This window comes from Tachysurus vachellii, chromosome 18 (assembly GCF_030014155.1).
Source record: "Tachysurus vachellii isolate PV-2020 chromosome 18, HZAU_Pvac_v1, whole genome shotgun sequence".
NCBI classification, from domain to species: Eukaryota; Metazoa; Chordata; class Actinopteri; order Siluriformes; family Bagridae; genus Tachysurus; species Tachysurus vachellii.
Genome location: NC_083477.1, coordinates 7,001,335 through 7,026,876, shown reverse-complemented (window position 1 = coordinate 7,026,876; position 25,542 = coordinate 7,001,335). Strand labels below are relative to the sequence as shown.

The window sequence follows — 25,542 nt, the reverse complement described above, 5'->3', positions numbered from 1 at the left end:
AAATCCACAGATGTTTTTGCATCGAGATGATTATTGCCTCGTGGCCAGCACGCACAAAACACAACCATGACGTTACATATTTATACATATTTAAAACATGAACAAGCGACACTTTAGGAATGCATTGCAATGATCGACTATACACAATCCTGACTCCATTATCAGCTCATAAGAGATTAACTGATACCATAACATTGCTGAATTCTGAGCCTGATTGGCCAGAAGCCGTTAATATTCAGCAGTATATATATCTCAACAGTTCCTGCTGCAATGGCAAATCAGGGATTTATTTATTTTTATTAGTGCATTTCTCAAATACTCTATCGTGTTTTATACTAATAACAACGTAAACAGAGATTTGTATGGTGGTTGCTCCTCATAAACCAAATAAAAATGTCAAAACTGGGAAATTTTCTGAGAGGAGATGATGCCATTGATTCAGTATTTATTGAAGGAGTCTCCAGTATCAGAGCTTCAGTCAAAATCAAAGCTGTATCCTTAAGATTTGTCACACATGCTACATACAGCCCGTCGGCTATTATTTTCTCTATTACACTGACTATTTTTGAGCCGTACAGCTTTTATCTCTAAAATTATGTTATCTTTACTAACATATAAAGGAACATACAACTTAAACAGTTAAAACTAAGTTACATGACACTGACAATACAAGCAAAGTTAGCAAGCAAGCTATTTCACTCCCTTTTTCTGATACACAATACACACACAATAAAAACACAATAGTTATTTGCGTTTTACATTTATGAAGGATAGATAGGTAGATAGACAGACAGACAGACAGATAGACAGACAGACAGACAGACAGACAGACAGACAGACAGACAGACAGACAGACAGACAGATAGATAGATAGATAGATAGATAGATAGATAGATAGATAGATAAACAGACAGACAGACAGACAGACAGATAGATAGATAGATAGATAGATAGATAGATAGATAGATAGATAGATAGATAGATAGATAGATAGATAGATAAACAGACAGACAGACAGACAGACAGATAGATAAACAGACAGATAGATAGATAGATAGATAGATAGATAGATAGATAGATAGATAGATAGATAGATAGATAAACAGACAGACAGACAGATAGATAAACAGACAGACAGATAGATAGATAGACAGACAGACAGACAGACAGACAGACAGACAGACAGACAGATAGATAGATAGATAGATAGATAGATAGATAGATAGATAGATAAACAGACAGACAGACAGACAGACAGACAGACAGATAGATAGATAGATAGATAGATAGATAGATAGATAGATAGATAGATAGATAGATAGATAGATAGATAGATAGATAGATAGATTTTTATATAGCTATTTTATGTTACAATAAAGTAAGGGACACATCCATAGCCTAGTGGTTAAGGCATTGGACTACTGAGCGGTACGTTATGTGTTGAATACCAGGTCCACCAAGCTGACTCTAATGGGCCCCTGAGCAAGGCCCATAAGTGAAAGTGACGTGACATACAGCGGCGCCCGTTGAGCAGTTGGGGTGGGGGTGGGGGGTTGTTTCGGTGCCTTGCTCAAGGGCACCTCAGTTGTGGCATTGCCGGCCCGAGACTCAAACCCACAACCTTAGGGTTAGGAGTCAATCTCTCTAACCATTAGGCCCCATTAACCCTGAATTGCTTAAATGTATAAATTAAAATAAAATGTAAGCCTCTCTGGATCAGGGTGTATGATAAATGTTAGTTTTTAAATGTTGCTGCTGTTTTCTGGCTTTAGTTGGCACTCTTAACCCCTTACAATCACAGCTTTGTATTCAGGTATTAGTCCTAAAGCATAGGAAAGCAAAGGAATGTACTTTTGGACCCATCAGGAACTCTTTGGAGTTTAAAAGCTTAACTTGGGTGTTTTAAAGACACTCCTTGAACCATAAGGGCCTCTTGTAACAGTTAGAGGTTTTACACTGTTGCTGCCACGTAAACCTCCTACAGGTCAGCATGCTGATTGAAAGTTATTGACCCAAGACCCAGTGCAGCTTGGTGGGATGACCATATGACAGTCCTCGGAGGGAGATTGGTTACACAATGCTGCTTGTGGCTTCTATGGTCCCTGTGTGTGGGTGAAACTACAGTGAAGTCTCTGATTTGGAGAACTACTGTCAATTCTTCCTCATTTCCTTGTAAACCAGTGTGTGAAAGTGTGTACAGTCAGAATGTGCTAACATTTAATCTTGGATTCAGAGTGGAACATTTGAACACAGAGTGAAAACTAGTCTGCAGGAGGTGTTTAGATTGTTATCCATGTTCTGGTAGAATAACACCCACAACTGTTAAGGCTGTTTCCTGGTTGTTCCTTCGTCCTCTAGACATAACAAAACCTTTATCATGGTTCACAGACAAACGTATGAATTTAAACAGGGCTGGTTCAGATCGGATCAATAGAAACTAGTATGAGAATGTAGAAAATGAGTGCAAAACAATTCTTTTAAAATGTTTTTAATATCCATTTCTATAAAACTAATTTAGTACAGATTTTGGAATGCCCTTTGTGTATATTTGGTCCTTCGCAGCATGATATCAACAGACAAAAAAAAAAGTGGGACTGACTGTCTTGTACACTAACCTTATCACATTTGACTGGGACAAGCAGCTGAAATCAAACTTTTGCTCGTCTGATCTAATTTGAACATGAAAGATTAAATTACCTTCTTATCAAAGAATATTTGGAACAGATTCAAGCCACATTTGTTGTGCCTGTTCTCAAAGAGGTTTAAGAGCAAATATCTAGACATGAGATTTAATTAAATTTCATTTGAATTTGTCCCCTAAATTATATGGCATTAGAAATTTGTGACAAGAAATCAGCATGAGCGTACATGAACTTATCACAAGGTGGTCAGCCTAAAATTTTCTTTGTTTAAAAATCTCAAATTTCATGATATCCAATGTTGATATCCATGTTGGTATTTAATTGAGTAGTTTATTTTTGCCTGCTATGCATGCACTTCAATTATTATTATAAGGGACATTTGAGCAAATCTTGAGTTTTGTCCCTAATGATTTGTAATTCTGACACTTTAAAATAAATTTGAAAAATAAATTATATTTGAGCATAACAGACACAATCACCTCTATATTATTATTATAGTCTTTATCTGTAACTATTATTAAAGGTTGGGTCTCCGATTTTTGAAAGCCAATGTTGACATTTGAAATCACCAAAACAAACACATCCCTAGCCCAAATGGGTCCCACCCCTGTATTGATAGCTCCGCCCACACATACATACGTAACCCAGGCAACTAATGTAAAGAAATGTGTCTTTATTAGGAGTTTCGCGAGTCAATAACTCGTGAGCTAAACGCTGTTACTACACAAAATGTGGTTGTAGCTGCGTCTCTACATTACTACGATAGAAAAGAGGTGGTATTTGTGTAGTAACAGTGTTTAGCTCAGGAGTTATTGACTCGGGAAACTCCAATCTGTGAATATGTGCCAACTTCCCGCTCCTTCAGTTCTCTCCAGCGCTGGAAAGCTGATCCTATATTAACACGGGTCCTACTTCTTGCCTTATCGTAAACCTTTCTTCGCTTTCGTTCTTTGTTTTTATCCTCCATGTCTGCCCATATTGACAAGACCCGCCCCTTTCTGCTCATTGGCTACAGGTTTGTTTCGATTTCTGTTTAGTATTCGGCCTGACTCAGTTTTCTGAAGCATTTCTTAAAAATTGGAGACCCTACCTTTAATTTAATAAGTTAATTGCACAGACACTACATTGCACATACACTTCCATAGCCACCATGTTCACCTGTAAATGACGTAAAATGTAAATGTAAAAACCTCTAAGTTCACCAATAGGATGATGTCATCAATATACGTAAAAAATCTCTTGAATACTTCTGCAACAATTCAAAAATCTGAAAATCGGAATGGACGTCCATTTAAACCTGACATGAACTGCTCCATAAATTATGATTCATTTTAAAGACAGCCTGGTGCACGTTGAACTGATTGTTAAAGCTATGCCATGTTTTGGTATGTTTAGTTTGACTCTATTAAATGTTTAATTCATTTAAATTAAATCCCATTATCAAAGATGAGAAAAATGACTTTTTTATGTCTTTTAAATGAATTTGTGCTCACTGCACTTTAAAAAGCTTCATCATAACGACCAGTTGTGAGTATTTGTGAACCCATTAAACAGGGTTTTGGGAAGTAAATTTCTCTTGAATATTTCTGCATCAATTCAAAAATCTGAAAATGGGAATCAGGCTTATGTAGGCTTAACTGAAAAATAATCACAATGCCAAATGTATCTGCTGAACAATAAACACTTTAGAAATAGACTACCAAATTTTGTAAAATTGCATACGACTTTGAACTGCATTAAACATTAATGAGGGCTGTAGAACACCTAGATGAAAAACCAGTATAAAAGTGCTGAATAAACTTGAATATCGCTACTAGGTAGTTATGAGCCGGGAACGAGCTGAACAAACATTTGTTGCATATGTGTGAAAAGCAGCAGCTCAGTGTAGGAGTGTAAACTCTGTCTTCCATTACAACCGTCTTCCCATGTTGTGCTTCAGACCTACCAGCTGAAAGTTTTATTATGACAGATGTGTGGAGTTGGGGGTGCAGGGAACTAAGTATTGAGAGACAGAAAGTAAGGGAAAAAAAGGGGGAAGCAGTGAGGGAGAAAGGGTAGAGAAAAAGTCAGGGTTTTATATAGATGAACATTTTGTTCTGTAAACACCGAAAGTAACACACAGGAAATTCCGGCTGCTGTTTGTTTCTCCAGTGAACAAGTGCTGATCAAGGATCAGTTCTGTCTGTAATGCACGTGTGAGGAAAAGGGCTAATGCGGCAACTGATGTGAGCAGCTTCTGGATGAGAACATGTCCTCGGGTCACTGTTTCCACTGACCAACATGCAGATAAAACAACAGCCCTTGCTGTCCAAAGACTTCACCAATTTCTGATATTGCACTGAAGTCATTTGTAAATTGTTTTTGGAAGGAAACAGTAAGTCAAACCATTGATGTAATCTTATGTAATGAAAATTCCTATTAAATTTAGGCCAAGATATTGTTAAACCAAATGATATGGGGCAAAGAATTACTTATAAAAATTCACGTGTTTCTCATGTTTTTCACCCATCATGCTGTGTTTTCACTGAATATAAAACATGCTAAACAGAAAAGCTGCAACTTTAAAAAAAAACAACAAAAAAAAAAACATAATTCACCTAGTTCTATTTCTGAACATCAGATATTGTTTTATAAGACGTGTTTTTTTATATACAATATACAAGACAGATGATTCCATGTTTGTCAAAGGTGCATCCTCTCTTCATGCAAATCTGAAAAACACCCACTGATTACAACACTGTGAAAAACACCCAGTGAGTGGCTTACAATGTATTATAATCTTTACTAAAACAGGTTCCCAATGTTTTTTTTTGGCTAGTTGAGTGTCATTCCTTTCTCTCACTGGGAATCAATTCTGCATTATGGTTCATCACAGAACCTTTATTCTTGAGAAATATATACCGGTTCAGAGTGTGCAAATATATATGTAAAACCTGTAGCTACCAAGTGAGCATTGACTGACCAGATACGTAAATGGAGGTCCATTTTAACCTGACATGCATGAACTGCTCCATAAATTTGTCTGTCGTTATTGATTCAGTTTAAAGACAGTCTGGTGCATGTTGAACTGATTGTTAAAGCTATGCCATGTTTTGGTATGTTCAGTTTGACTCCATTAAATGTTTAATTCATTTAAATTAAGTCCCATTCCCAATATCAAAGATGGGAAAAATGACTTTTTTATGTCTTTTAAATGAATTTGTGCTCACTGCACTTTAAAAAGCTTCATCATAACGACCAGTTGTGAGTATTTGTGAACCCATTAAACAGGGTTTTGGGTATAGCAAGTAAAAACAGTGTTTCAAACGCAATAACTCAAGTCCTTGAAAGACTGGAAGCCATCACAAACAACCGGAAGTTTAAAAAAAAAGGTGCATGCACTTGGAAAATGATGCTTTTGACACTGGGAACGTTTACATTTCCAGCATTTAACAGACGACTTTATCCAGAAAGACTTACATTTTTAATCTCATTTTTATACAACTGAGCACTTAAGGGTTAGGGGGCCTTGATCAGGGGCCCAGCAGTTGCAGCTTGGTGGACATGGGATTTGAACTCACAACCTTCTGATTGGTAGTCCAGCACCTTATTAACCACTAAGCTACCACATCCCCCAACAAACATTGTGTGTGTGTTTGTTTATTTTTCAGTCTAGACTAGACTAAACCAATAAGTCCTACAAACATAGCCTACTTACACACATCCAATTATTGGCACAAGTCACAGTATGAAGTGTCGGATGCAGTTTAAACCCTAAGAAGAGAGAAGTCCCCTCCCCCTATATCCCCCTTCTGCCACATCTGGTTCCACTCAAACTTTTGGACTTTTAGTGGCATTCCTTCGCATCGGTAAAGCCAGATACAAGTTTACGCCACTGTCTACAAAGCTTAAAGCTTCTAATACACATCACAGTTTGCAGTGCATGTCCATGCCCTGTGGTTATATTAAAGGGAGAAAAATCCCATGCATGCTTGCTGATTTCTTTAAAACAAAAGCTTCTCACCTGTGAGTCCAATTTTCGGTCCCAAGCATAAAAGCAATAAATATAAAGTGCATCTGCAAATGTGAAAAACATCCCTCCGTGCGCTTTTCGTCTTTTCCTGATCATGCATACCAGCAGATTTCGCGGAAAAATGAGAAAGTAAGAGTTTCCTCCGCGGAGCCGGAGAAGTGGATCGAGATGGTGTGCGCGTGCGTGTGTGTTTGGTCTGGAGTGCAGTTTCTGCTCGGTCTGAATGAGGCTGAACCGCTGTGCCTATTTGATGGTTGCCAGATTGCTACATGATCCCCAAAATAAACATCGGCCCGGTTACGCACGAAAGCAGGGGACAAGTTATGTGTTTTCGTCTTATGTTCTTAACACATTATGCGCTATCGAAAAAATACATTATATTATTCATGCATTAATTCATTCATTCATTCATCTACACTACTTAATCCTGATTAAAATCGCAAGGCTCCAAAAAATGGTGTGCTACTGCAGCGCGGAGCGTCTGAAGACTTTAAAACACCAATCTGGCAACATTGCACACTCTCGGGTAACATCCACACGCGCGCGCACGATCCGATCGAGGCACGCAATTACAGAAACAATCTCAGCAACCGGGATGTAGTTTTAAATCGTATGAAAACCTTAAAGCAACCTAATCATTACGTTTCCGAGGGGTGGCTCAAACACTATACGAAGTTCAGAAATTGTTCTACTTATTTTTACGACAGTAGCCCGTGTGCATCAGAACGATGAGCTGTATGACTCGTTGTATTGATTCGACTCTTTAGAACCACCCGTTTAAGGGAACCGAGCTCGATTCTCAACCAGAAACAGAGCAGCTGCAGCCGATACTGCCCACGTCACCAACACAGAGTGAACTCAGACGAGGCAATAACCAGAACAGAAAACCACAAAAAAGACAAATTAACGCGCATTTGGGATTTCAGAGGAAATTGAATCACCACCAAAATCACGCGCTCGCGCAATCAGACCCTGTGGTAAAATTCCACACCTTTGTGTTGTCCCGAGTATTAACAGAATTAGACTAATGTTGCTAAGCTTAACACATGTAACTTCACTCACACACACACACTCACACACACACACACACACACCCACACACACATATATATATATATATATATATATATATATATATATATATATATATATATATATATATATATAGTTCTACAGTAAATTAAAGGTTTAAAAGTAATTATAGGTCCTTGGTTTTATATGAACATTTTAACATTTTAAATGTTAGACCTGCTAATTACAAGCCCAGAAGCATTTAGTACAAACAGACACCTGAGAAGGATTTTACTTGAGACTTACTTTTCTGCAAGAGAAGCAAAAAAAAAAAAAAAACATCTGAAATGATCTAATTGTATATAATGTATGAAAGGAAATAAATAAAATGATATGATACAGATACAGCTACCATATCTGGCACACAAAATCATTTTATTGATGGCCCCAGCCATGAACAGTCGGATAACACAAGTGTGGGAGAAAACACTTTTTCATTACTTTTTTGTCAGGTATAAAATGTTCAATTTGAGAATTTTTTCCCAATAGATGAGCTATTAAGCTTTAACGTTGCGCATACAATGAACCCTATAAATCCATTTACAAAGGCACTTGTGGAACATAGAATTGGTTTCTGACCTAATATTGTATTGTTTAACTTATGCACCATTGACTTCCTTGGCCAGACTGAAATTCTGCCCTCTTTTTTCCTTCTCCCTTCTCTCCCTCTATGTGTATATAATTAAGGTTCTTTAGTGCTTTTGTTTGAGCATGCAGTAAATCTCAGTTAACACCTCCTGGATGTGTTCATTATACACACCCTGTTTTATGGTAAATTAACATACAGAATTTTGTGGGACCAGAACTATATGTTGAAACCAGTCATACCAGTGACATTGCCAACAAGTTTTACAGTGCGCAATCTGAGAAAGCTAGAAATGTTGTTGATTGTAAACATCAGTTTTAAGAGAGCATGCTGGAGATCAGTCCAAATAAATTAATTTTGAAGACCTGGAGAATAAATATACTCAATTCAAGCAAGACACTGGAATAGTAGTGAAAAAGTGCAAAGAGGAGATTCCTTGTTCAATTATTGGGAAAGCACCAATAGCTCTATTCTACCTAGAGGCATTTTACTATAATGGTTTATAGGTGAATGCCATTAAAATACAGTAGTTATTCTGACTTCTCTCTCAGCAGATTAGCATTGATCAATTTTCTTTTTTATAAACACAGCTCTGACAGCAGTTCCAATTCCTCAATTTTCTTGTCAATACAAGTAGCTAATGTGTTATTAACTAAGAAGAATAAGAAGAGAGAGAAAAGGCAGATGAGGACTGATTATAGCTAAAATAATGTGTAAAAAACAGGAACTAGCTTATCTCAGGGACATTCCACACCATTAAATGTACTTTTAAGAGAAAAAACTAAATTTTGTCCCTAAATAAAATTCAAGTTGCAATCAAGGATAGATTGCTGAGATAAACAAATAATACTTTGGGAAATGCTACTGTTATTGGAAAATAAGCACTGGGATGGGAGCAGTAACTCTACTCCACAGGATGATTCCAGGTCTCTTTTCTAAGCCACAGGGTTCACTGAATGGTTTGGTTTGATGAATATGAAAGTTGAAAGAAAAGAAGAGGCAAAAATAAATGAAAAAAAAGGCAAAATAAATGAAGCTCACACTAGACAGAATTTTTTTAACCAACAGTATTTAATGATCATTGCCATTTCTGCCCTGTACCCGTCATTAACTATCCCCCCCTCCCTCCAAAAAGTCCTCTTTCCCACAGAGTAGACAATCAGGACCAGGAATCAGCTATTTAAACAGACCTAAATAAATATGAGCGTGTGTGGGTGCAGGTGTATGTGCATGTGTATGTAGGTGCATGAGAGAAACATTAAAATCTTGGGAGAAAAAAAACAACCTGGAATCTCAGATAAACAAAACAAGAAAAGTAGTTAACTGTTCCAATTGTATCCAAAAAACAAAAAAAAACACATACTTGAGGCCATTAGTTAGTAACGCTACTCTAAAACAATAGCTTTTCATAAAAATGTCTTTGCATCAAAACCATTTTAAAATAATTAGAAAAATCTCAAGTTAAACAGCACCACCTGCTGGCAGAGCCCTGCTTTGGTCACGGAGAAGGAGGAGCGGGTGGAAGAAAGTGAGACTAACAAATGTCTCTCTCTCTCCCTCGCTCTCTCTTCCTCTCTCTCTCTCAAAACAACAATAAAAAAAGAAGCTGTAAGACTTCATTACAATTTCCAAACAGCAAAAAAAACCTTTTTGTTCTAGCACTAAATATCAGTTTGAACAATGGAGATTTTGATATGGCTAAATTGTGGGCTATTGATAATGACATAAGCTCACTAGCAAAATTCCTTAGTCAGAGGTTGTGAAACAGGAATTGGGCACAGGGAAGGAGAAGAAACTCAATTGCGATATCTTACACAGAAGAGACTGTAGTACGAATGAGGGGGTTCCCCAACATCATCTCCTAGCTCCTAGGCCTTCACAGAAACTAAAGATAACTTTCTTTATGAATATGCCTGTGCTTGGATGTTTGTAATGTGTGTGTAGTGGGGAGCAGGGCATGGTTCAGTCCATTTTATCTGTCCAAGAACTTTCAAATCTGTCCCCCATTCAATGCAGTATTATTTTTAGCATGACCTGGCCTCAGGAATTTTCTCTCTCCCTTACATTAATGATGCCTTTTTTAATCCTCCCCTCCCCACACCAGATATGCAATGCTGGGGAGAGAAAGATGGGTACAGAGGGATGAACACTGCTCCAGCATTCCATCCATCCCTCTTTCCCCTTCCTCCTGCTCTGTCTTTCGCTCTCTGCATACTTAGAGGCAGGTCCTCCACCTTGGGCACTGCAGAGCCGCATACAGCAAATACAAAGCCCGGCTCTCTCTGCTCCAGTCAGACAGGTATGGATGAGTGGGGCTCTCAGTTTGAGGCGCTGCTATTGGATGAGCTGGAGGTGGAGGCGACAGCCGTGCTGGCATTGCCCGTGGTGGCCACGGACTTGCGGATGTGAGGAAGCAGGAAGGGGTCACTGGCCAGCTGATGGACATCAATACGGTCCTCCTTACGGTATACCAAACACCGACGAATGAAGGCCTGCAGTGGTGGGAACAGATTTTATATAAATAACCTTGGTTAATTACTTTAAAAGATTAAACTGTCTATAATTAAAGCTAAAGTTAGGGATCGGGATCATTTACTACTGATAGGAGTTAAAAAGGCACAGCACCTTAGCTTCAGGTGAAACTCCAGGTTTGGGAGGGAACTGCACCTCTGTGGCTTTGAGAATAGTGTTCTCCTGTAGAATATCCTGCTGCGACTGATTATGACCAAACGGCTAGAATAGAGAAGGAAAAACGTGATTAGGCTAGAGAGTAAATAGAGATATGGATAAACAGAGAAAGGAAAACCATGATTACTAGGATAGATAGAATAGTACAGTCTTTGTACTTTTTTTTTTTAGGAATGATGTTAATGTGTGCTACCTTTTTCCCATAGAGGCACTGGTAGAAGATCACTCCAACTGACCACACATCCACTTTGTTGGAGATCTTGGGCGGCTCTTTCCCTACCACAAAGCATTCTGGAGGCAGGTACCTACAAGAAGGAGCAGGAATTAAAAACTAGTATAGTACATATTTGTGCCAGAAATTCAACACTGTTCCTGATCTACAGCAATCCTACTTAAATATGCACTGAACAAATGCTTATGGTGGCCCAAGTAAACATGCAGGCATACCAGTAAGTCCCAGCTCCTTGCGATGTAAGCTCCATGCCGTCTACGCCGTAGTTGTCGTCATCCATGATCTTAGACAAACCGAAGTCAGTGATTTTTATCTCCCCACATGCTGTGCCGTTCACCAGCAGGATGTTACCTAGATGCAACCACCAGAATCAGATAAAATGGTCAACCAGGTAGAAGGACAGTGATCATTTATTACAAGTCTGCCAAATCAATAAACCGTTTCTTCAGCTATATTGACACTGAGCTCCATTTTAAGACATTAGAAGTCCACGATGAGTGTTCTGCTGCCATCTACGGGTTTTTACTAAGACATGCATACAGTGTAAAGGATCTAGTGGTCATGATTGTGAAACCTCACCTAATAGTTTTCTTTTAACAGTTTAATACACACACACACACACACACACACACACACACGTCACACACATTTCACATATTTTCCTTTTCTGATTTTTTTTTCCTGACTCACAATGAGTTTGAGAATTTTCCCTTTAGTGCTCTCATACATGTCCTTTGCTATATCACAAGAAAATGAGCCACACACGGCACTGCTAGTCATAGTCTACTTCAAGATGCGACTAGAGCTACAGACAAAAAAAAAAAAAAAAAAAAAACTTTCACCTGACCTTTCAAGGACATGTACTATGACCTAGATACACAACAGCTGTAATAACTAGTGCCTCTTACCAGGTTTAAGATCATAATGAATAATTGGTGGGCGGATTTCGTTCAGATATTTCAGGGCGTTGACGACCTGCATGATGATGGACCGGCCCTCTTTTTCAGACATTAGCTTGTGTTGCTTCAGATAGAAATCCAGATCATTGCCTTCACAATACTCCAGCACGGTACAGAACCTGCAAATAACACACAGTCTTTTTCTGGTCCAATAGTGCCAATTGTTGATCTTTGCTTGTTTTACAGGTGATGCTTCTGTCAGTTTACAGCATGCATTTAAAATCAGCTCTGACCGCCACAACCAAAACGGTTGCTGTATGCCTGTGTGTGTGCAGTTACTGTGTCTCTTACGAGTCAGTGTCCAGAGAGAAGTAGTCGTAAAGTTTGACTATTCTGGGATGATCAAGTTCCTTATGGATGCGATACTCTCGGCAGGCATGTCTGAAACAAGAAATAACGGCATTTACTCTATCATACAGACGTAAAAACCCAAGCAGTGTGTGCTTCTGCACCGTAAATGATCACGTTTTCAATGATCACGTTTTATCTGACAAGTCAAATCGTGGACATCAATATTTAACCTCTCCTAGCGTTTAATTTTCCCATTCCATAGAGTGTCAGCAGTGACATCTTTTAGCTAACGTACTTTACCTGACAAATAATAAAGTGCACTGGCTGAAGCCATAACTGCTTATGACAGTGCAATACATCTATAAACAGGACAAAGACACATGGCTACAACCTCCAGTAGCACTCAACTTAAGGTGGGAATCATTTCATCTTCAGTTTTGCTTCTCAAGAAGCAATATAGCTTAAGTGCAATCAAATAAAGTGACTGAAGTACGGTCTTTTTCACCCCACTCTAAGTAATGTCTTTTTTCCAGTATTTCCACCTCATTGTTCTTCTGATTATGAAATGATTGCATCATAAAGGCAAGATAATTAAAAATTAATCAGCATTTCCCAATCCTCTACCTCACCCTGTTCAACCTACTGAATTCATGTAAATTAGCTAGATCAGGGGAAAACAATACATAGCGGGCATATTTACTCCTGGTCAAAGACATGACTCTAGAGCGAAGTGTCACTGGTTAACTATATTTTAGAATACACATTAACTACTTTGAGGAACATACATGGCTTTATATCTAGTTTTTACTAAACAAAAAAGCTTCATAGAAGGTGAAATGATCGTAAGTGATAACTGTCCTACTTGTGGTAGTTTTCCTTCTTCTCGTCTCTCCAGTTCTTATTGAGCTGATGAATTTTCACAGCCACGTACCGCTGTTCTGTCAAGTCAAAGGCCTGGAGGAGAGAAGAAAGGCGGCAGAAATTAAAAAGAGAAAGACCAATATGCTCCAATAAGTCATCTAAAACAAAGCATTGCCTAAACACTAACACTGAGCATTTACACAAAATAAAAAAACACTCATCTTGAACGATGAACAAATGATTAATGCATTAGCTAGCCTTTCCTAAAAAAGAAAGCTCCAGTGTACAGCGCTGCCCAATGAATGTGACAATTAAAAGTGCTAGCTAATGTAATGTAGCAATATGGGAGTTGTCCTACCTTGTAGACTTCACTAAAACCACCTCGGCCCAGCAGGTGCAGGAGCAGGTAGCGGTCGTTCAGTGTGGGGTGATCTTTAAACCTGAAAAACAGAATCCAAACTTACATTACAACTAAGCAACATTTCTCTACATTTCTCTCATTTATACACCTGAGCAGTTGAGGGTTAAAGACCTTGAGTGTGGTCCTAGCATTCAAACTCACACAACCTTCTGATCAGTAGTCAATGCCCTAACCACTGAGCTACCGCTTTACCACAAAACAAATATGATGTTAAAGGAATGTTCCAGCATTTCCCCCAAAAACCTGTACGCCATTTAACACGTCTGTAGCAAATTAGCGATTAGCAGAGACGGAATTTCTGACATTCTTCCCTGAACTGAGAAAAAAACCCAAACATAAAACCTCTTTACTCATAACTCAGAAAGAAGAAGAATCATCGAACTTTTCATTATACTCAAGTACAATAAAATGATGTATGGCTACTCTCCTAGACAGAATCAAGGTAGAAAATAAGAATATAAAAATAGAATAAGAATAAAATCAATGAAGAGTATTAGGAAGTAATGATGAGTAATGTGCAATTGTGTGCTTACGCAATTGTGCATTCAGACACTGCAGCCTTGCGTGTGTGTGTTTCACAGTTCTAAGGATTATGAGGGAATTGGTCTACCTGAGCAGAGAAGGTCTAACATATTTAAGATCAGTTGTTTGGGAGAGAAATCACTAGTGATTTTTTTTATTCTTTAGTGAAATGTTTTACTAAACTAAGAGCTGGTAAGCTGCTGCTAATGATTGTGTGGATCTGATGGTGCACTGACAATACAACGTCAGGACTCACTATTGCGCCAATGTTCAAAATAACTTGGATTAAACTGCCTAGAAGCTTTAGAAAGACCACTGGAGAATAATTGCTGCAGTTTTTAATTCCTAGTAACCTTTAACATGTTTGATAGAATTCCATAACAGCTTTTTAACATCTGTTATATGCAACTTTCTAGTAAATGGTGGAAAATTATCAAACCAAAGACTGAAGCAGTAAAACAGCAGAAAGGAGGAGACCTACTGGGAGTTATCTTCGTTGTGTATTCTCTTAAGCTCTCGGATGTGAAGATTACGCACTCGTTCCAGCCTCTCCAATTCAACTTGGATCTCGGCTTCCTCCTACGCAGTGCACATAATTTTTGAGGCTCAACGCAGACAGTCATAATAAAACACACCGAACACAGAACGCTACGTCTGTTCCAACAGCTTATAAATAATAAAAGAGAGAAAATGAAAATCTGTCATGCTCCATACCTTCTTTAAGTGGCCAAGCCTCAATTTGAAAATCTCTTCTTGCTCATGATATTCTGCTAATGATAACCTATTGCACAGGAAATAATAATGCAAAACGTTAGAAACAAAATTCTCAATAATGCAGCTGGCATGTAGAGCTTTGTCCCGTCTTGCTTTCTCTGTACTCACATCTCGTTCTCTGCTCCGTTGCTCTTGTTTTTCCGTTTATTGGGTTCTAGGTTGGGCGGTGGAGTCTGGGCAGCATTGGGTGGCTTCTTCTTAGCCAGGAGCTTCCTCTGTCTCTCAATGTCCTCTCTCTGAGAGTTCACGCGCTCCTGCTGCCTACAAACATAGAGGAAAAACAGAAACTATTAATGATGACTGCAGCACTCGATGCTCAGATCAAAAAATTAAAAAAAAAAAAAAGTATGTTATTCTCTTGCCTGGGCGTTGAAATCTGTGCCACAGGCCATGTCTTATCTGATGCTACTTACAGGATTCACATTATATGCATTATATTGTTCCGTCAGTAGAAAATGTTTTTAAACGGTAGAATAAACTGTTTTATGTCTTGTATTATCTGATACAAGGGAAAAAAGGATCAATCTGCCATATATTTAACCTCCCGTGTTTAGTCATTATATGGCCAGGGTCTGCAAAGAGCTTACAAAAGCATGCATGGAAACCAAAGGTATTGATCAGGAAAGGAGTATAAATTTTTTTTCCAAAGCATTAGATGCAGTCATGGAACAGTGAAACAGCCATCAACAAAACAACCAAAGACAGGACGTCCCACCAAAAATGTACTACTTCACTAGTAAATTCACTTCCTCTTACTGGTCTAGGTCTTACTTGATTAAATTCTGAAAGGCATATCCATCGGTCCACTGCTCCGTGAAGGAAGCGCCGTGTCGCACTGTAGTGAAATGGCCCAGTCGGAGACGGTCCTGCATGCTCTTGTCCCTGCATGCCATCTTCTCCTGCTTTGACTGAGCACACAACGTGCAATTAATACAGGCTTCACTTTATACACCTTTACCTACACACATAGTATAGAGGTGTCCATACTTTCTCAATCAGCAGCTTCTTGCTCATAGTCACACACTTGTTGAGGCGTTCCTTACAGCGCTCCAGCATTCTCTGCTGCTCATCGATCTGTCTGCGCAGGTCACAGTTCACCTGAAACACAAACGTATACACATTAAAACATTTATGTTTCTTCATGCATCATATCAGGCAGTTGTCTAGTTAGTTGCTATAATTTACTGCCATGTCAGCTACTGAGGCTATCTTCATGGCAAGAACGGTTAATAAGAATTAAAATAACCTAAAATCACAAAGAAATAAATATAGACAAATAGACAACTTAAATGAATTTTTTTACATTAATATATGACAGAAACTCAAACTTTTTCTGATGAAACCTAAAATAGCTCTTTAAATGAATTGGCCTCATAAAATAACCTTCTGTGGTCATTATGCGCAGGACAATCCAACAAAATATGCTTGACAGTAAGGGGAATGCTGCAGTACAAGCACTGAATGGGGTCTTCTCCTTTCAGCAAGTATTCATGTGTCAGTCTTATATGCCCGATTCTACATCTGGTTAAGATCACCTGATCGAATCTTGATTTTCAAGCTGTCTAAAAATGGCTGCTGTTACAAAGCTATATATGTTACATAGCCCAAAGGTACAGAGAGAGCTTGACTGAAAGACACAGGAGCAGACATGTCACAAAAGCATCAGTTGGCTCTGATTTTACTGTTTAAGGATCCATGAATGTTGGAATGTTTTAGATGTGCCTTTCAAACAAATATATACTGTCCAATTAAGTCTTTAGCAGTACAATCTTAGTTCCTGAAGGCTACATGCATAATGAAACATGAATATCTCCTGAAAACGGCTAGGGATTTTCACAAGAAAACTGACTGCACAATCACTTATTATAATGCACCCTTAATTCTAAATAACGTTTAACCTTCATATAGATTGTCAGAAGTTGCAAGCAAATTCTCAGAAATGTCTGTTCAGGACAGCATTAAAAAAAACTTTCTAACTGTAGGGGAAAAAAACGATTTTTGAATAGCATCCGAAAGGCTAAAATTACCCAGGCTTCCTATGCCATCTAAATCTGTGCTGCTCCCACAAATCTTACCCTGAGCAAATCATCAATGCGACCCTCTTTTTTCTCCAGGTCTGAACTCTTACTGTTCTCCAACGCAGCCAGCTTTTCCAGCGTCATGTCCGACTGATGGAGAACAAACAGAAACTTTCAAAAATGCCTCCTTGCATGTACTGTGTTAACACCTGTGTTATTTATAGCACACACAGTAAGAGGTAATTGCGAATCTATGGTACCTGTGTTGCCCGGTGCTGCGTGTGTGTGAACGCTGGTTTAAGAGGGCATGATGAGTGGGAGTGGTCTGTATTGGAATTGATAGAGGACGGACTTCCTTGCTGCACCTGTCGGTCAGAAAACAAGAAAGCTTCATACCGCTGTTCATTCACTAAATTCCAGGACATTATATACACCATTCCAGGATACGTGAACACAAGCTGCACCATCAAAGGCCTAGTTCTAATCAAAGATTTGATCCTAATAGCTGGACAAGGAACACAGCCAGAGCAGCAGAGAAACACGATGAAGTGGTCACAAGAGTGCAGAAGAAAAGAGAAATGAAGGAAGAAGAGAGCGAGATCAGGTGACTCACTGCAGCAGGAGGGTTGGAGAGAGAGTGCTGCGGGGAGGAGCGCACCACAGGAGGAATACCACGCGCCGGACTAGTGCCAGTACCACTACCCCCCGCAAACTAGACACACAGAGAGAAAGAGAATGGTTAGCGTAAAGGATGAGAGATTAGTATAAATATCAGTGTGGTTAACAGAAAACAGATCATCACAGTGTAGTGCATTATGATCGGCAACGCTCAAACCAAAATGACTCCATCGTTTTTCACTCGAGTGGCAATGCCATATGTTGCCGTTTAGCTCACTGGCACTCGTCTATTCACAGGATTGCTAGACCACTTGCAAATGCAACCTAGCTGCAAACGTTTTACTTGTCTCATCCTGAGGGATTCTCTAACCTTGCAAAGCAGATCTGAGGCGAGCGCACAGTCACTGTCGGTAGCTTGCTGTTCAAACTGTCAAAACGCATTTCATTCTCAAGGGCATTTGTCACAGACTATTTTTCAACTAGTTATCACACAGAAGCAGAAGTCAGCCTGGAATCCACAATAAATAGAGTACAGTGTGCCGCTATAAGCAGCTATTTGCTCATGACTAAAGAAATGGAGTACTACAGCATGAAACAGTGTCTGAAATGGTGATAGATTATTTTCACTTGTTGCATAGTATTTATAATCTGCTTAAATAGACTCTTTTTGTAGCCACAGCAGCTGTTTATCTGGCAGTACTGTATTGCTGCCATTTTGTCAGCCGTGCATCATCCATCGTTAAAACGTAAATGATGAAAATGAACTTTAAACAATCTACAATGTTTGCAACATCCGGTGCCCTTATTATAGTAATGAAATCATAATCACTGTTGCATAAAGAAAAAAGTATCACATTTCCAAAAAGCCTTATTGTAGTTTAGTCGCATTTATCGACCAGTGGCATTGTGGGAATCAACCTGCAAGCTATTCAAGATGGGATGCACGTGCACTTATGCCACACTCAGCAAAAAGAAACAATCCAACACCCACTTCAATGCAGCTGAAAAAAAAAAAACCACCAAAAAAAAAACAAAAAAAAAACACCTTGTACAAAAGTTAGCTGAGACAAATAATAAATGATGCACTACGATGTTGAAACTTCTTCACAACATGAGTAGGACTTGTAAGGTTTTAAAAACTAATTGCAAAACGGATTATGATGCAAATCTATTCCTGTTTCAGATCAGAAATGAATCACTACATGTACACATTCAACTTCTTAGAACTCACCTCAAAATAATCACTGATTTTGTGTCCTCTGCCTCCTGCTTTGGCTGGGGGAGAAAAAAAACAAAACAAAAAAAAGGCACACAAAAAAATAAAATGTGCAGTTCGAACATCTATTAAATAATCTACTGATTCCACAGAAATACTGTTAAGTATTGCTATCTAACAACTACATACATCCTGCCTAACATCTAGAGGGGGAAAAAACAAAGACTTGAGAACAAGTAGGACAGAAAGTGAAATGTGTAAGTCAAAACTTTCAAAAGCAGCTACCTTGGCTGTCAAAGGGGTCTCCTTTCCTCTTGCGGGTCCTCTGGTCATTTGGCTTCTTCTCAGGTGTCTGTGTGAGACACAGAGGGACACAGTGAGACAGACAGACAGACACACACACACAAAGAGCGAGACTCTGACAAACACAGAGACACAGAGCGCGCAAGAGAGAGACAGACAGACACAGAGCGCGCAAGAGAGAGACAGACAGACACAGAGCGCGCAAGAGAGAGACAGACAGACACAGAGCGCGCAAGAGAGAGACAGACAGACACAGAGCGCGCAAGAGAGAGACAGACAGACACAGAGCGCGCAAGAGAGAGACAGACAGACACAGAGCGCGCAAGAGAGAGACAGACAGACACAGAGCGCGCAAGAGAGAGACAGACAGACACAGAGCGCGCAAGAGAGAGACAGACAGACACGGAGAGCGCGCAAGAGAGACAGACAGACACGGAGAGCAAGCAAGAGCGAGACAGACAGACACGGAGAGCAAGCAAGAGCGAGACAGACAGACACGGAGAGCAAGCAAGAGCGAGAGACAGACAGACACGGAGAGCAAGAGCGAGAGACAGACAGACACGGAGAGCAAGAGCGAGAGACAGACAGACACAGAGAGCAAGAGCGAGAGACAGACAGACACAGAGAGCAAGAGCAAGACTGACAGACACAGAGAGCAAGAGCAAGACTGACAGACACAGAGAGCAAGAGCAAGAGACTGACAGACACAGAGAGCAAGAGCAAGAGACTGACAGACACAGAGAGCAAGAGACTGACAGACACAGAGCAAGAGCAAGAGACTGACAGACACAGAGAGCAAGAGCAAGAGACTGACAGACACAGAGAGCAAGAGACTGACAGACACAGAGAGCAAGAGACTGACAGACACAGAGAGCAAGAGACTGACAGACACAGAGAGCAAGAGACTGACAGACACAGAGAGCAAGAGACTGACAGACACAGAGAGCAAGAGACTGACAGACACAGAGAGCAAGAGACTGACAGACACAGAGAGCAAGAGACTGACAGACACAGAGAGCAAGAGACTGACAGACACAGAGAGCAAGAGACTGACAGACACAGAGAGCAAGAGACTGACAGACACAGAGAGCAAGAGACTGACAGACACAGAGAGCAAGAGACTGACAGACACAGAGAGCAAGAGACTGACAGACACAGAGAGCAAGAGACTGACAGACACAGAGAGCAAGAGACTGACAGACACAGAGAGCAAGAGACTGACAGACACAGAGAGCAAGAGACTGACAGACACAGAGACACAGACGAAAAATTAATTTCAAGGAAACATCTAGAATTAGAGGAAATGTGGAATGAAGTGGTGACGCTAGGACAGGAGTTCTCACACACCCTTCAGACTAAACACCAGCCTGCTTTCTAAAACTAATCAAATCAGTACAGTTCTGCTATGATTGTGTACACACACACAATCAACTAGTGTACAAAAAAACTTCACGCAAGTAAAAAAAAAAAAAAAAAAAGAAAAAAAAAAAGTAAGTTTTAATACTTAGTGCTGAAAACTGAGCAGTGAGTATTTTACCCGGAACACTTGATAGAAGTGTTAAGTGAAAAATTTGATTAAGAGATCAATGGTGTAGGAATGAAGAAACCAGTAAATCAAAAACATTTCCACACTGAATTCACGGCTTCAGGCTGGGACTGGGCCGTGCTTGTATTTTATTGAGGCAAAACTGTGTCAAGACACGCTGAATCAAGTAAAAACGCAATGAAACAGAAAATGACATCCACATATTAAATAGATGAAAAGCAATGCGATGAGTGGTGCATTCCCCTATGGAACAGTTTCTCAATTTCACTCATAAATAAAAGGAGCATTTCACCATTAAATAGCACAAAAAGCAGCTTGTCGTATTACTGAGGACCTTCAAAGTCCCGTAGACTTTCCGATTATGACGAGACGTCACCGGAGACTCCTTCCAAGTGTTAAATGAATGAACAATCAATGATTATGTATGTTTATTGTAGATTTGTAAATTCATATATTATTGAGCTTAGATTATTGTGGTGCATCCTGCAAATGAGTCCCTGTGAATTAGGTGTTTGACAAGAACAAATGCCTTAATTTAAACCTGTGATTTGTCTTGCAGCCACCACTACTGTCAGAGCTGCTGTTATAGACAAATCAGCACCTTCTGCCCAAGCAGCACTGTAGGGGAAGCTATATTAAGCAAGCACAGAAGGTAGCAGGAAATGCATATGCATACGATCCTGCGCAAACATCAGAAAGCTGAATTTAGGTATTGATTTATAAGTTCTGGCTGAATTCAGCTAAAGTACTTGCAGAGTCTGGTGTGTGTGTGTGTGACTAACCTCAAGCTCTTTGTCACTTAGAGAGCCCACGCTACACAGACTATGATTAGATGACTCGTTGTGCCCGGAACCCTACAGAGAAAGAAAAAAAAATTAGCAAATAAATAAACAAGTACAGAGCTTTAAACGTTAAGACATGAGATCTGCCATGAAGTGCACATCCTGTTTACGAGTGCACAGCTCTGCTGCGACACCAAGGCAGCCTTTGGATCAACCAAACGCTGCTATTCATTACCCCCTGACATTTTTCCATCCCGTCGAGCCAGAGGACCGCAATGCCAACAGACTTCAAGGTTGCACAGAGAGACAACGGGATGGGGATGGAGTGCTGAGGGAGTTTTTTTTTTTTTAATAACAACTCATATCTCTCAGGCCACTTCAGCCTCCGTGGAAAAAACATGTATTATTCACAATCACAGTAAGACAGGATAACCTGCTCTGACACACCTGGCACACACTGTAAAAGAGAATTTTTCTGTTTCTTTTGAAATTCTTCCACTTCCCCTGCATAATGCGTCACAGTTTACTCATCATTGTGAGATGTGGGTTATTTAAAAAGAAAAAAAAAAGAAAAGAAAAAAAGTTCAACATGACTACACACTAAACACTACACCTGGTGCCTCAAATGAAGCAATCTCAAGTGAATCCCACATATTTGGTCTTGGGCGATATGATGGTGTCATACAGACAGTGGGATTTCACAAAATGATGCCACCTCCATCTATATTATTATAACACTGACCAGCCAAGTTGTGGACAATATTAATAGGTAACCATTTAATCGATCACACGTTGTCATCTGGCAAAAAAGTCCATCGGCTTAAAGTTTGGACAGGACATACTCTGCACTCCAGCCAACCGGGACATGATCTGAATTTGGCTTTATTCACATACATATTAATGAAGACTAATATGACTAACACCAGTTGTCAATCCAGCTCTAGAGCTGTACACTTTGGTAATAAATATCTAAAAGTGCAAGCTGTCAACGTGTGCACAGATTTCTCAGGTTACAGAAATTTTTTTTAAATTTCACCTAAAATTAATGTGCCAAACACGACATCAGCAACACGTGTCAATAGGTTCTCACAATGGTGGAAAAACAGTTATTTATTTATAATTATTTTAGATAACATGCTGTCTGTCTGTCTCTCCTACATTTTATATACGTGTCAAATATCATCCAAGGAGGAATCACTGTCACACAAGGAATCACTGTCAGCAAGATTTTGCTGATAAAGGATGTAAACTTATGAGCCAGCTCTGTGTGAGGACAATCACAACAGTCATTTCAGTCCAAATCTGTCTCAGTACTTAGTATCAGTTCTGTGTGTCTCTGGTCTCTAGTGATCACTGCAATCTTAACATTGTTAAGCGTGTTTGTGACTAAATATCCCTGATGCATATCTGCAATTACCAACAAAGGCAAATCTGGCCTAACTAAGACTATGCTTATGTTTTAGAAACAAACATAACATTACAAGATTAAATTAGGGAGCTGCTTATATAGAGAGATTAAGACAAGAGTGATTTGAAGTTGGTGTAGACTGTAGTGATTGTATTAGTATAAACAGAAAGGGGAAAGCAAAAAAGATGATGATGGAAGAGGATCAGAAAGATCAGAGGAGTGTGTTGGCACTTCAGACCTTGGCAACTCCAACCCCAGTGAATCGAGCCTCGAGCAGCTCCTGCCTCCGAGGATCCAAGCTGTGCAGTTCCTCCATCATGACTGCAAAAGGGAGAGAGAGAGAGAGGTTTGCATCTCATTACGTAGTCATAGTGATGCTGGGAGGTTTGATACCACAGTAATGTCTGTGTGACATGTTGAGTCATGGGCCACTGATGCATCTATTTTCGAGACCTTTCTGAGACTTGATGAGTCTATCTGATTGCTTGTTCACTGATCCAGGGGCATGAAAACGACCCACAGACCTTCTGAGACTTCCAGCATCGTAAATCAGGAGGTCACATGACTCCACATGACACGTACTCACAGAACACACTCGGTAAATCTGTGTTGTATGACCTACTAAAACAATTAGACCCCAAAGCTCAGCACATCATCTCCCAAACTGAACTACAAGGCCAGTTTAGCTGTGCTGGACCTGAACAACTTCACTGGGACAGCAGCAGGTCTGGGGAGGTGGCTGAAGGAAAAATCCAAAAACAAAACACAATGCAATCCAATAACTAACCAGCTACACAAGCTAAAATAGACCAGCTAATCAATCAAGCAACAAGGCTAGCTACCGAAATATACAATCATTAAGGATGCAACAAAGTTATTACTTTCCAATTTAACCGAAATTCAAAATATAAAACGCAAATTAAGGCATCAACCACATAAGAGAAACTTAGCTTGTGGTTTTTTTTTGTTTTAAATATTTACGAAACGACCAAAACAGACGGTATCCAGCTAAATACCATGCAAGCTAGTTAGCTAAAGCTAGTAGACAAACTGTTACTTTAGAAAAGGCTTCGTGTAACGTTTAATGCATTAAAATAACTATATCTTGGGGGGAGGAATATATAAATAATAAGAAAATGTTTTAACTAAAATTAGTATTGTTAAGACACTTAACTAGCACGTTAGCTGGAGCTAACCTGATCTGACCCATGGGGTTTGGCACCTTCATCAAGACATTGTTTGCACTCTGCTGCTATTAAATCCGGCACAGTTAACAAGCTAATTAGATTCCTCCCAAGTTTTGACAGTCAGCAAATAATTATAAAGCAGCACAGAATTAAAGTTTTACCTGAGCTGTCGATGTTTTCGACTTGTGATGATTTTTTTTTTCTTGGTTTAATTTGTGACTGCTCTCCCCCTCTTTGTCACCACACACCTCGTCCTCAGTTAGTTAGACATTCCCGAACTAGGCCTCGAATCCTCGAGTCTCGCCTGAGCTCAGTATACGGCGCAAGGCGCGTGGTTTTCGGCTTCCAAGCCGGAGCGTTAAACGGGGGCTGCGGTACCTCCAGACACGAGGCCTCGGTGTGGTGAACCGTTCCTTTCGGCCTGCTTAGAGACAGTCTATCAACTAATCAGGCTCTCTAGACTCCTTTCTTCCTACAAAGCAATGGCATGCTGCCTACACAGCGATTTCCACCGAGCGACGGTCAAAGCGCATCGAACATGGCTCCTCTCTGAGCGATTTAAATCTCGAATCTTTTCTCGGATGTTTTGTTTTCGATGCTGGTCAGCAGAACCGAACCGGGTTAAACGTCTGAAATAATCAAAACTGTGCGTAAAATCATGTTCCGTCTGCACATCTCCGCAGAACAAAAACGGCGTGAATGAAAAGTAGAGCTGTTCCCGGAGGATCAGTTAAATCCGGATCGATTCGGTTCGGTTCTCATTTTTCGCAATGTAAACAATAATCGGTAAAATCTCATATTTTCTCGTGAGACTGTGCAAGATTTTCGGCTTTCGGCCACGCCCCATTTCTACATTCCATACGTTCCGTAGATTGTTTTATTTCACTTAACAGATGCCTTAATTGATTCGATTCATTCGTATATTTAATACGCATCTATCACCTGGTAATGTAAATAACGTTCCTTTTAGAATAAATACTTTAAGGTACATAATTGAATCTTATATATTACTCATACACCTACACATTTACAAACTTCTCTAAAACAGGGGTTTAACAATAAAATGTTTGTTTGCACAGGTCAAAATATGCAACAAGTGTTTTTTTTTTTTACCTTCTATTACATTTGATTAATTCATTAGCACTTAATTTGTGGCTCTAAATAAGATACAGCAGTTTGAAGCGGTTATGTTGTGGTGTGGTGCCTCATATTAGTACTTTTAAATATCACCAGATTCTGAACAGATGAGACACAAATTCTGAACTTGAAACAGAAAATAATTGTCGATTCATCTTTAAATATTCTATTGTATATAGAAAATATTCTATATATTTTCTTAAATATATATAGCATTGTTATTTAACTAATCAATAGAGTGTACAAAGTTGTGAAGTTTTTTCTCTCC

At 39.5% G+C, this 25,542-nt stretch overlaps 2 protein-coding genes across 4 annotated transcripts in view; both read right to left on the bottom strand.

Annotated features, from left to right (window-relative positions):
* The window catches only part of mrc2 (mannose receptor, C type 2), a 42,467-nt gene extending 35,609 nt beyond the window's left edge, over window positions 1-6,858 (bottom strand). Inside the window, exon 1 of the mRNA XM_060892068.1 lies at window positions 6,646-6,858. Within this exon, the coding sequence (XP_060748051.1) occupies window positions 6,646-6,754 (109 nt within the window). The 5' untranslated portion in view covers window positions 6,755-6,858. The remainder of the gene's footprint in view (window positions 1-6,645) is intronic.
* Window positions 6,859-9,363: 2,505 nt separating this feature from the next.
* On the bottom strand, window positions 9,364-24,935 carry tlk2 (tousled-like kinase 2). 3 transcript variants are annotated; one of them, XM_060892102.1, is made up of 21 exons: window positions 24,299-24,935; window positions 23,189-23,271; window positions 21,543-21,614; window positions 19,197-19,263; window positions 18,927-18,970; window positions 17,691-17,789; window positions 17,338-17,442; window positions 17,135-17,227; window positions 16,047-16,157; window positions 15,831-15,967; window positions 15,168-15,320; window positions 15,000-15,066; window positions 14,767-14,864; window positions 13,701-13,782; window positions 13,344-13,435; window positions 12,482-12,571; window positions 12,140-12,309; window positions 11,447-11,582; window positions 11,193-11,304; window positions 10,937-11,044; window positions 9,364-10,803 (listed from the first exon to the last, which is right to left on the bottom strand). In XM_060892102.1, exons 2-21 carry the CDS (start codon window positions 23,267-23,269, stop codon window positions 10,630-10,632), a joined length of 2,091 nt encoding a protein of 696 aa, XP_060748085.1. In that variant the 5' UTR covers window positions 23,270-23,271; window positions 24,299-24,935; the 3' UTR covers window positions 9,364-10,629. The 3 variants fall into 3 exon arrangements, with proteins under 3 accessions (XP_060748085.1, XP_060748086.1, XP_060748087.1); XM_060892103.1 differs by lacking the exon at window positions 24,299-24,935 and adding an exon at window positions 24,147-24,174; XM_060892104.1 differs by lacking the exon at window positions 17,691-17,789.
* Between the last annotated feature and the right edge of the window lie 607 nt (window positions 24,936-25,542).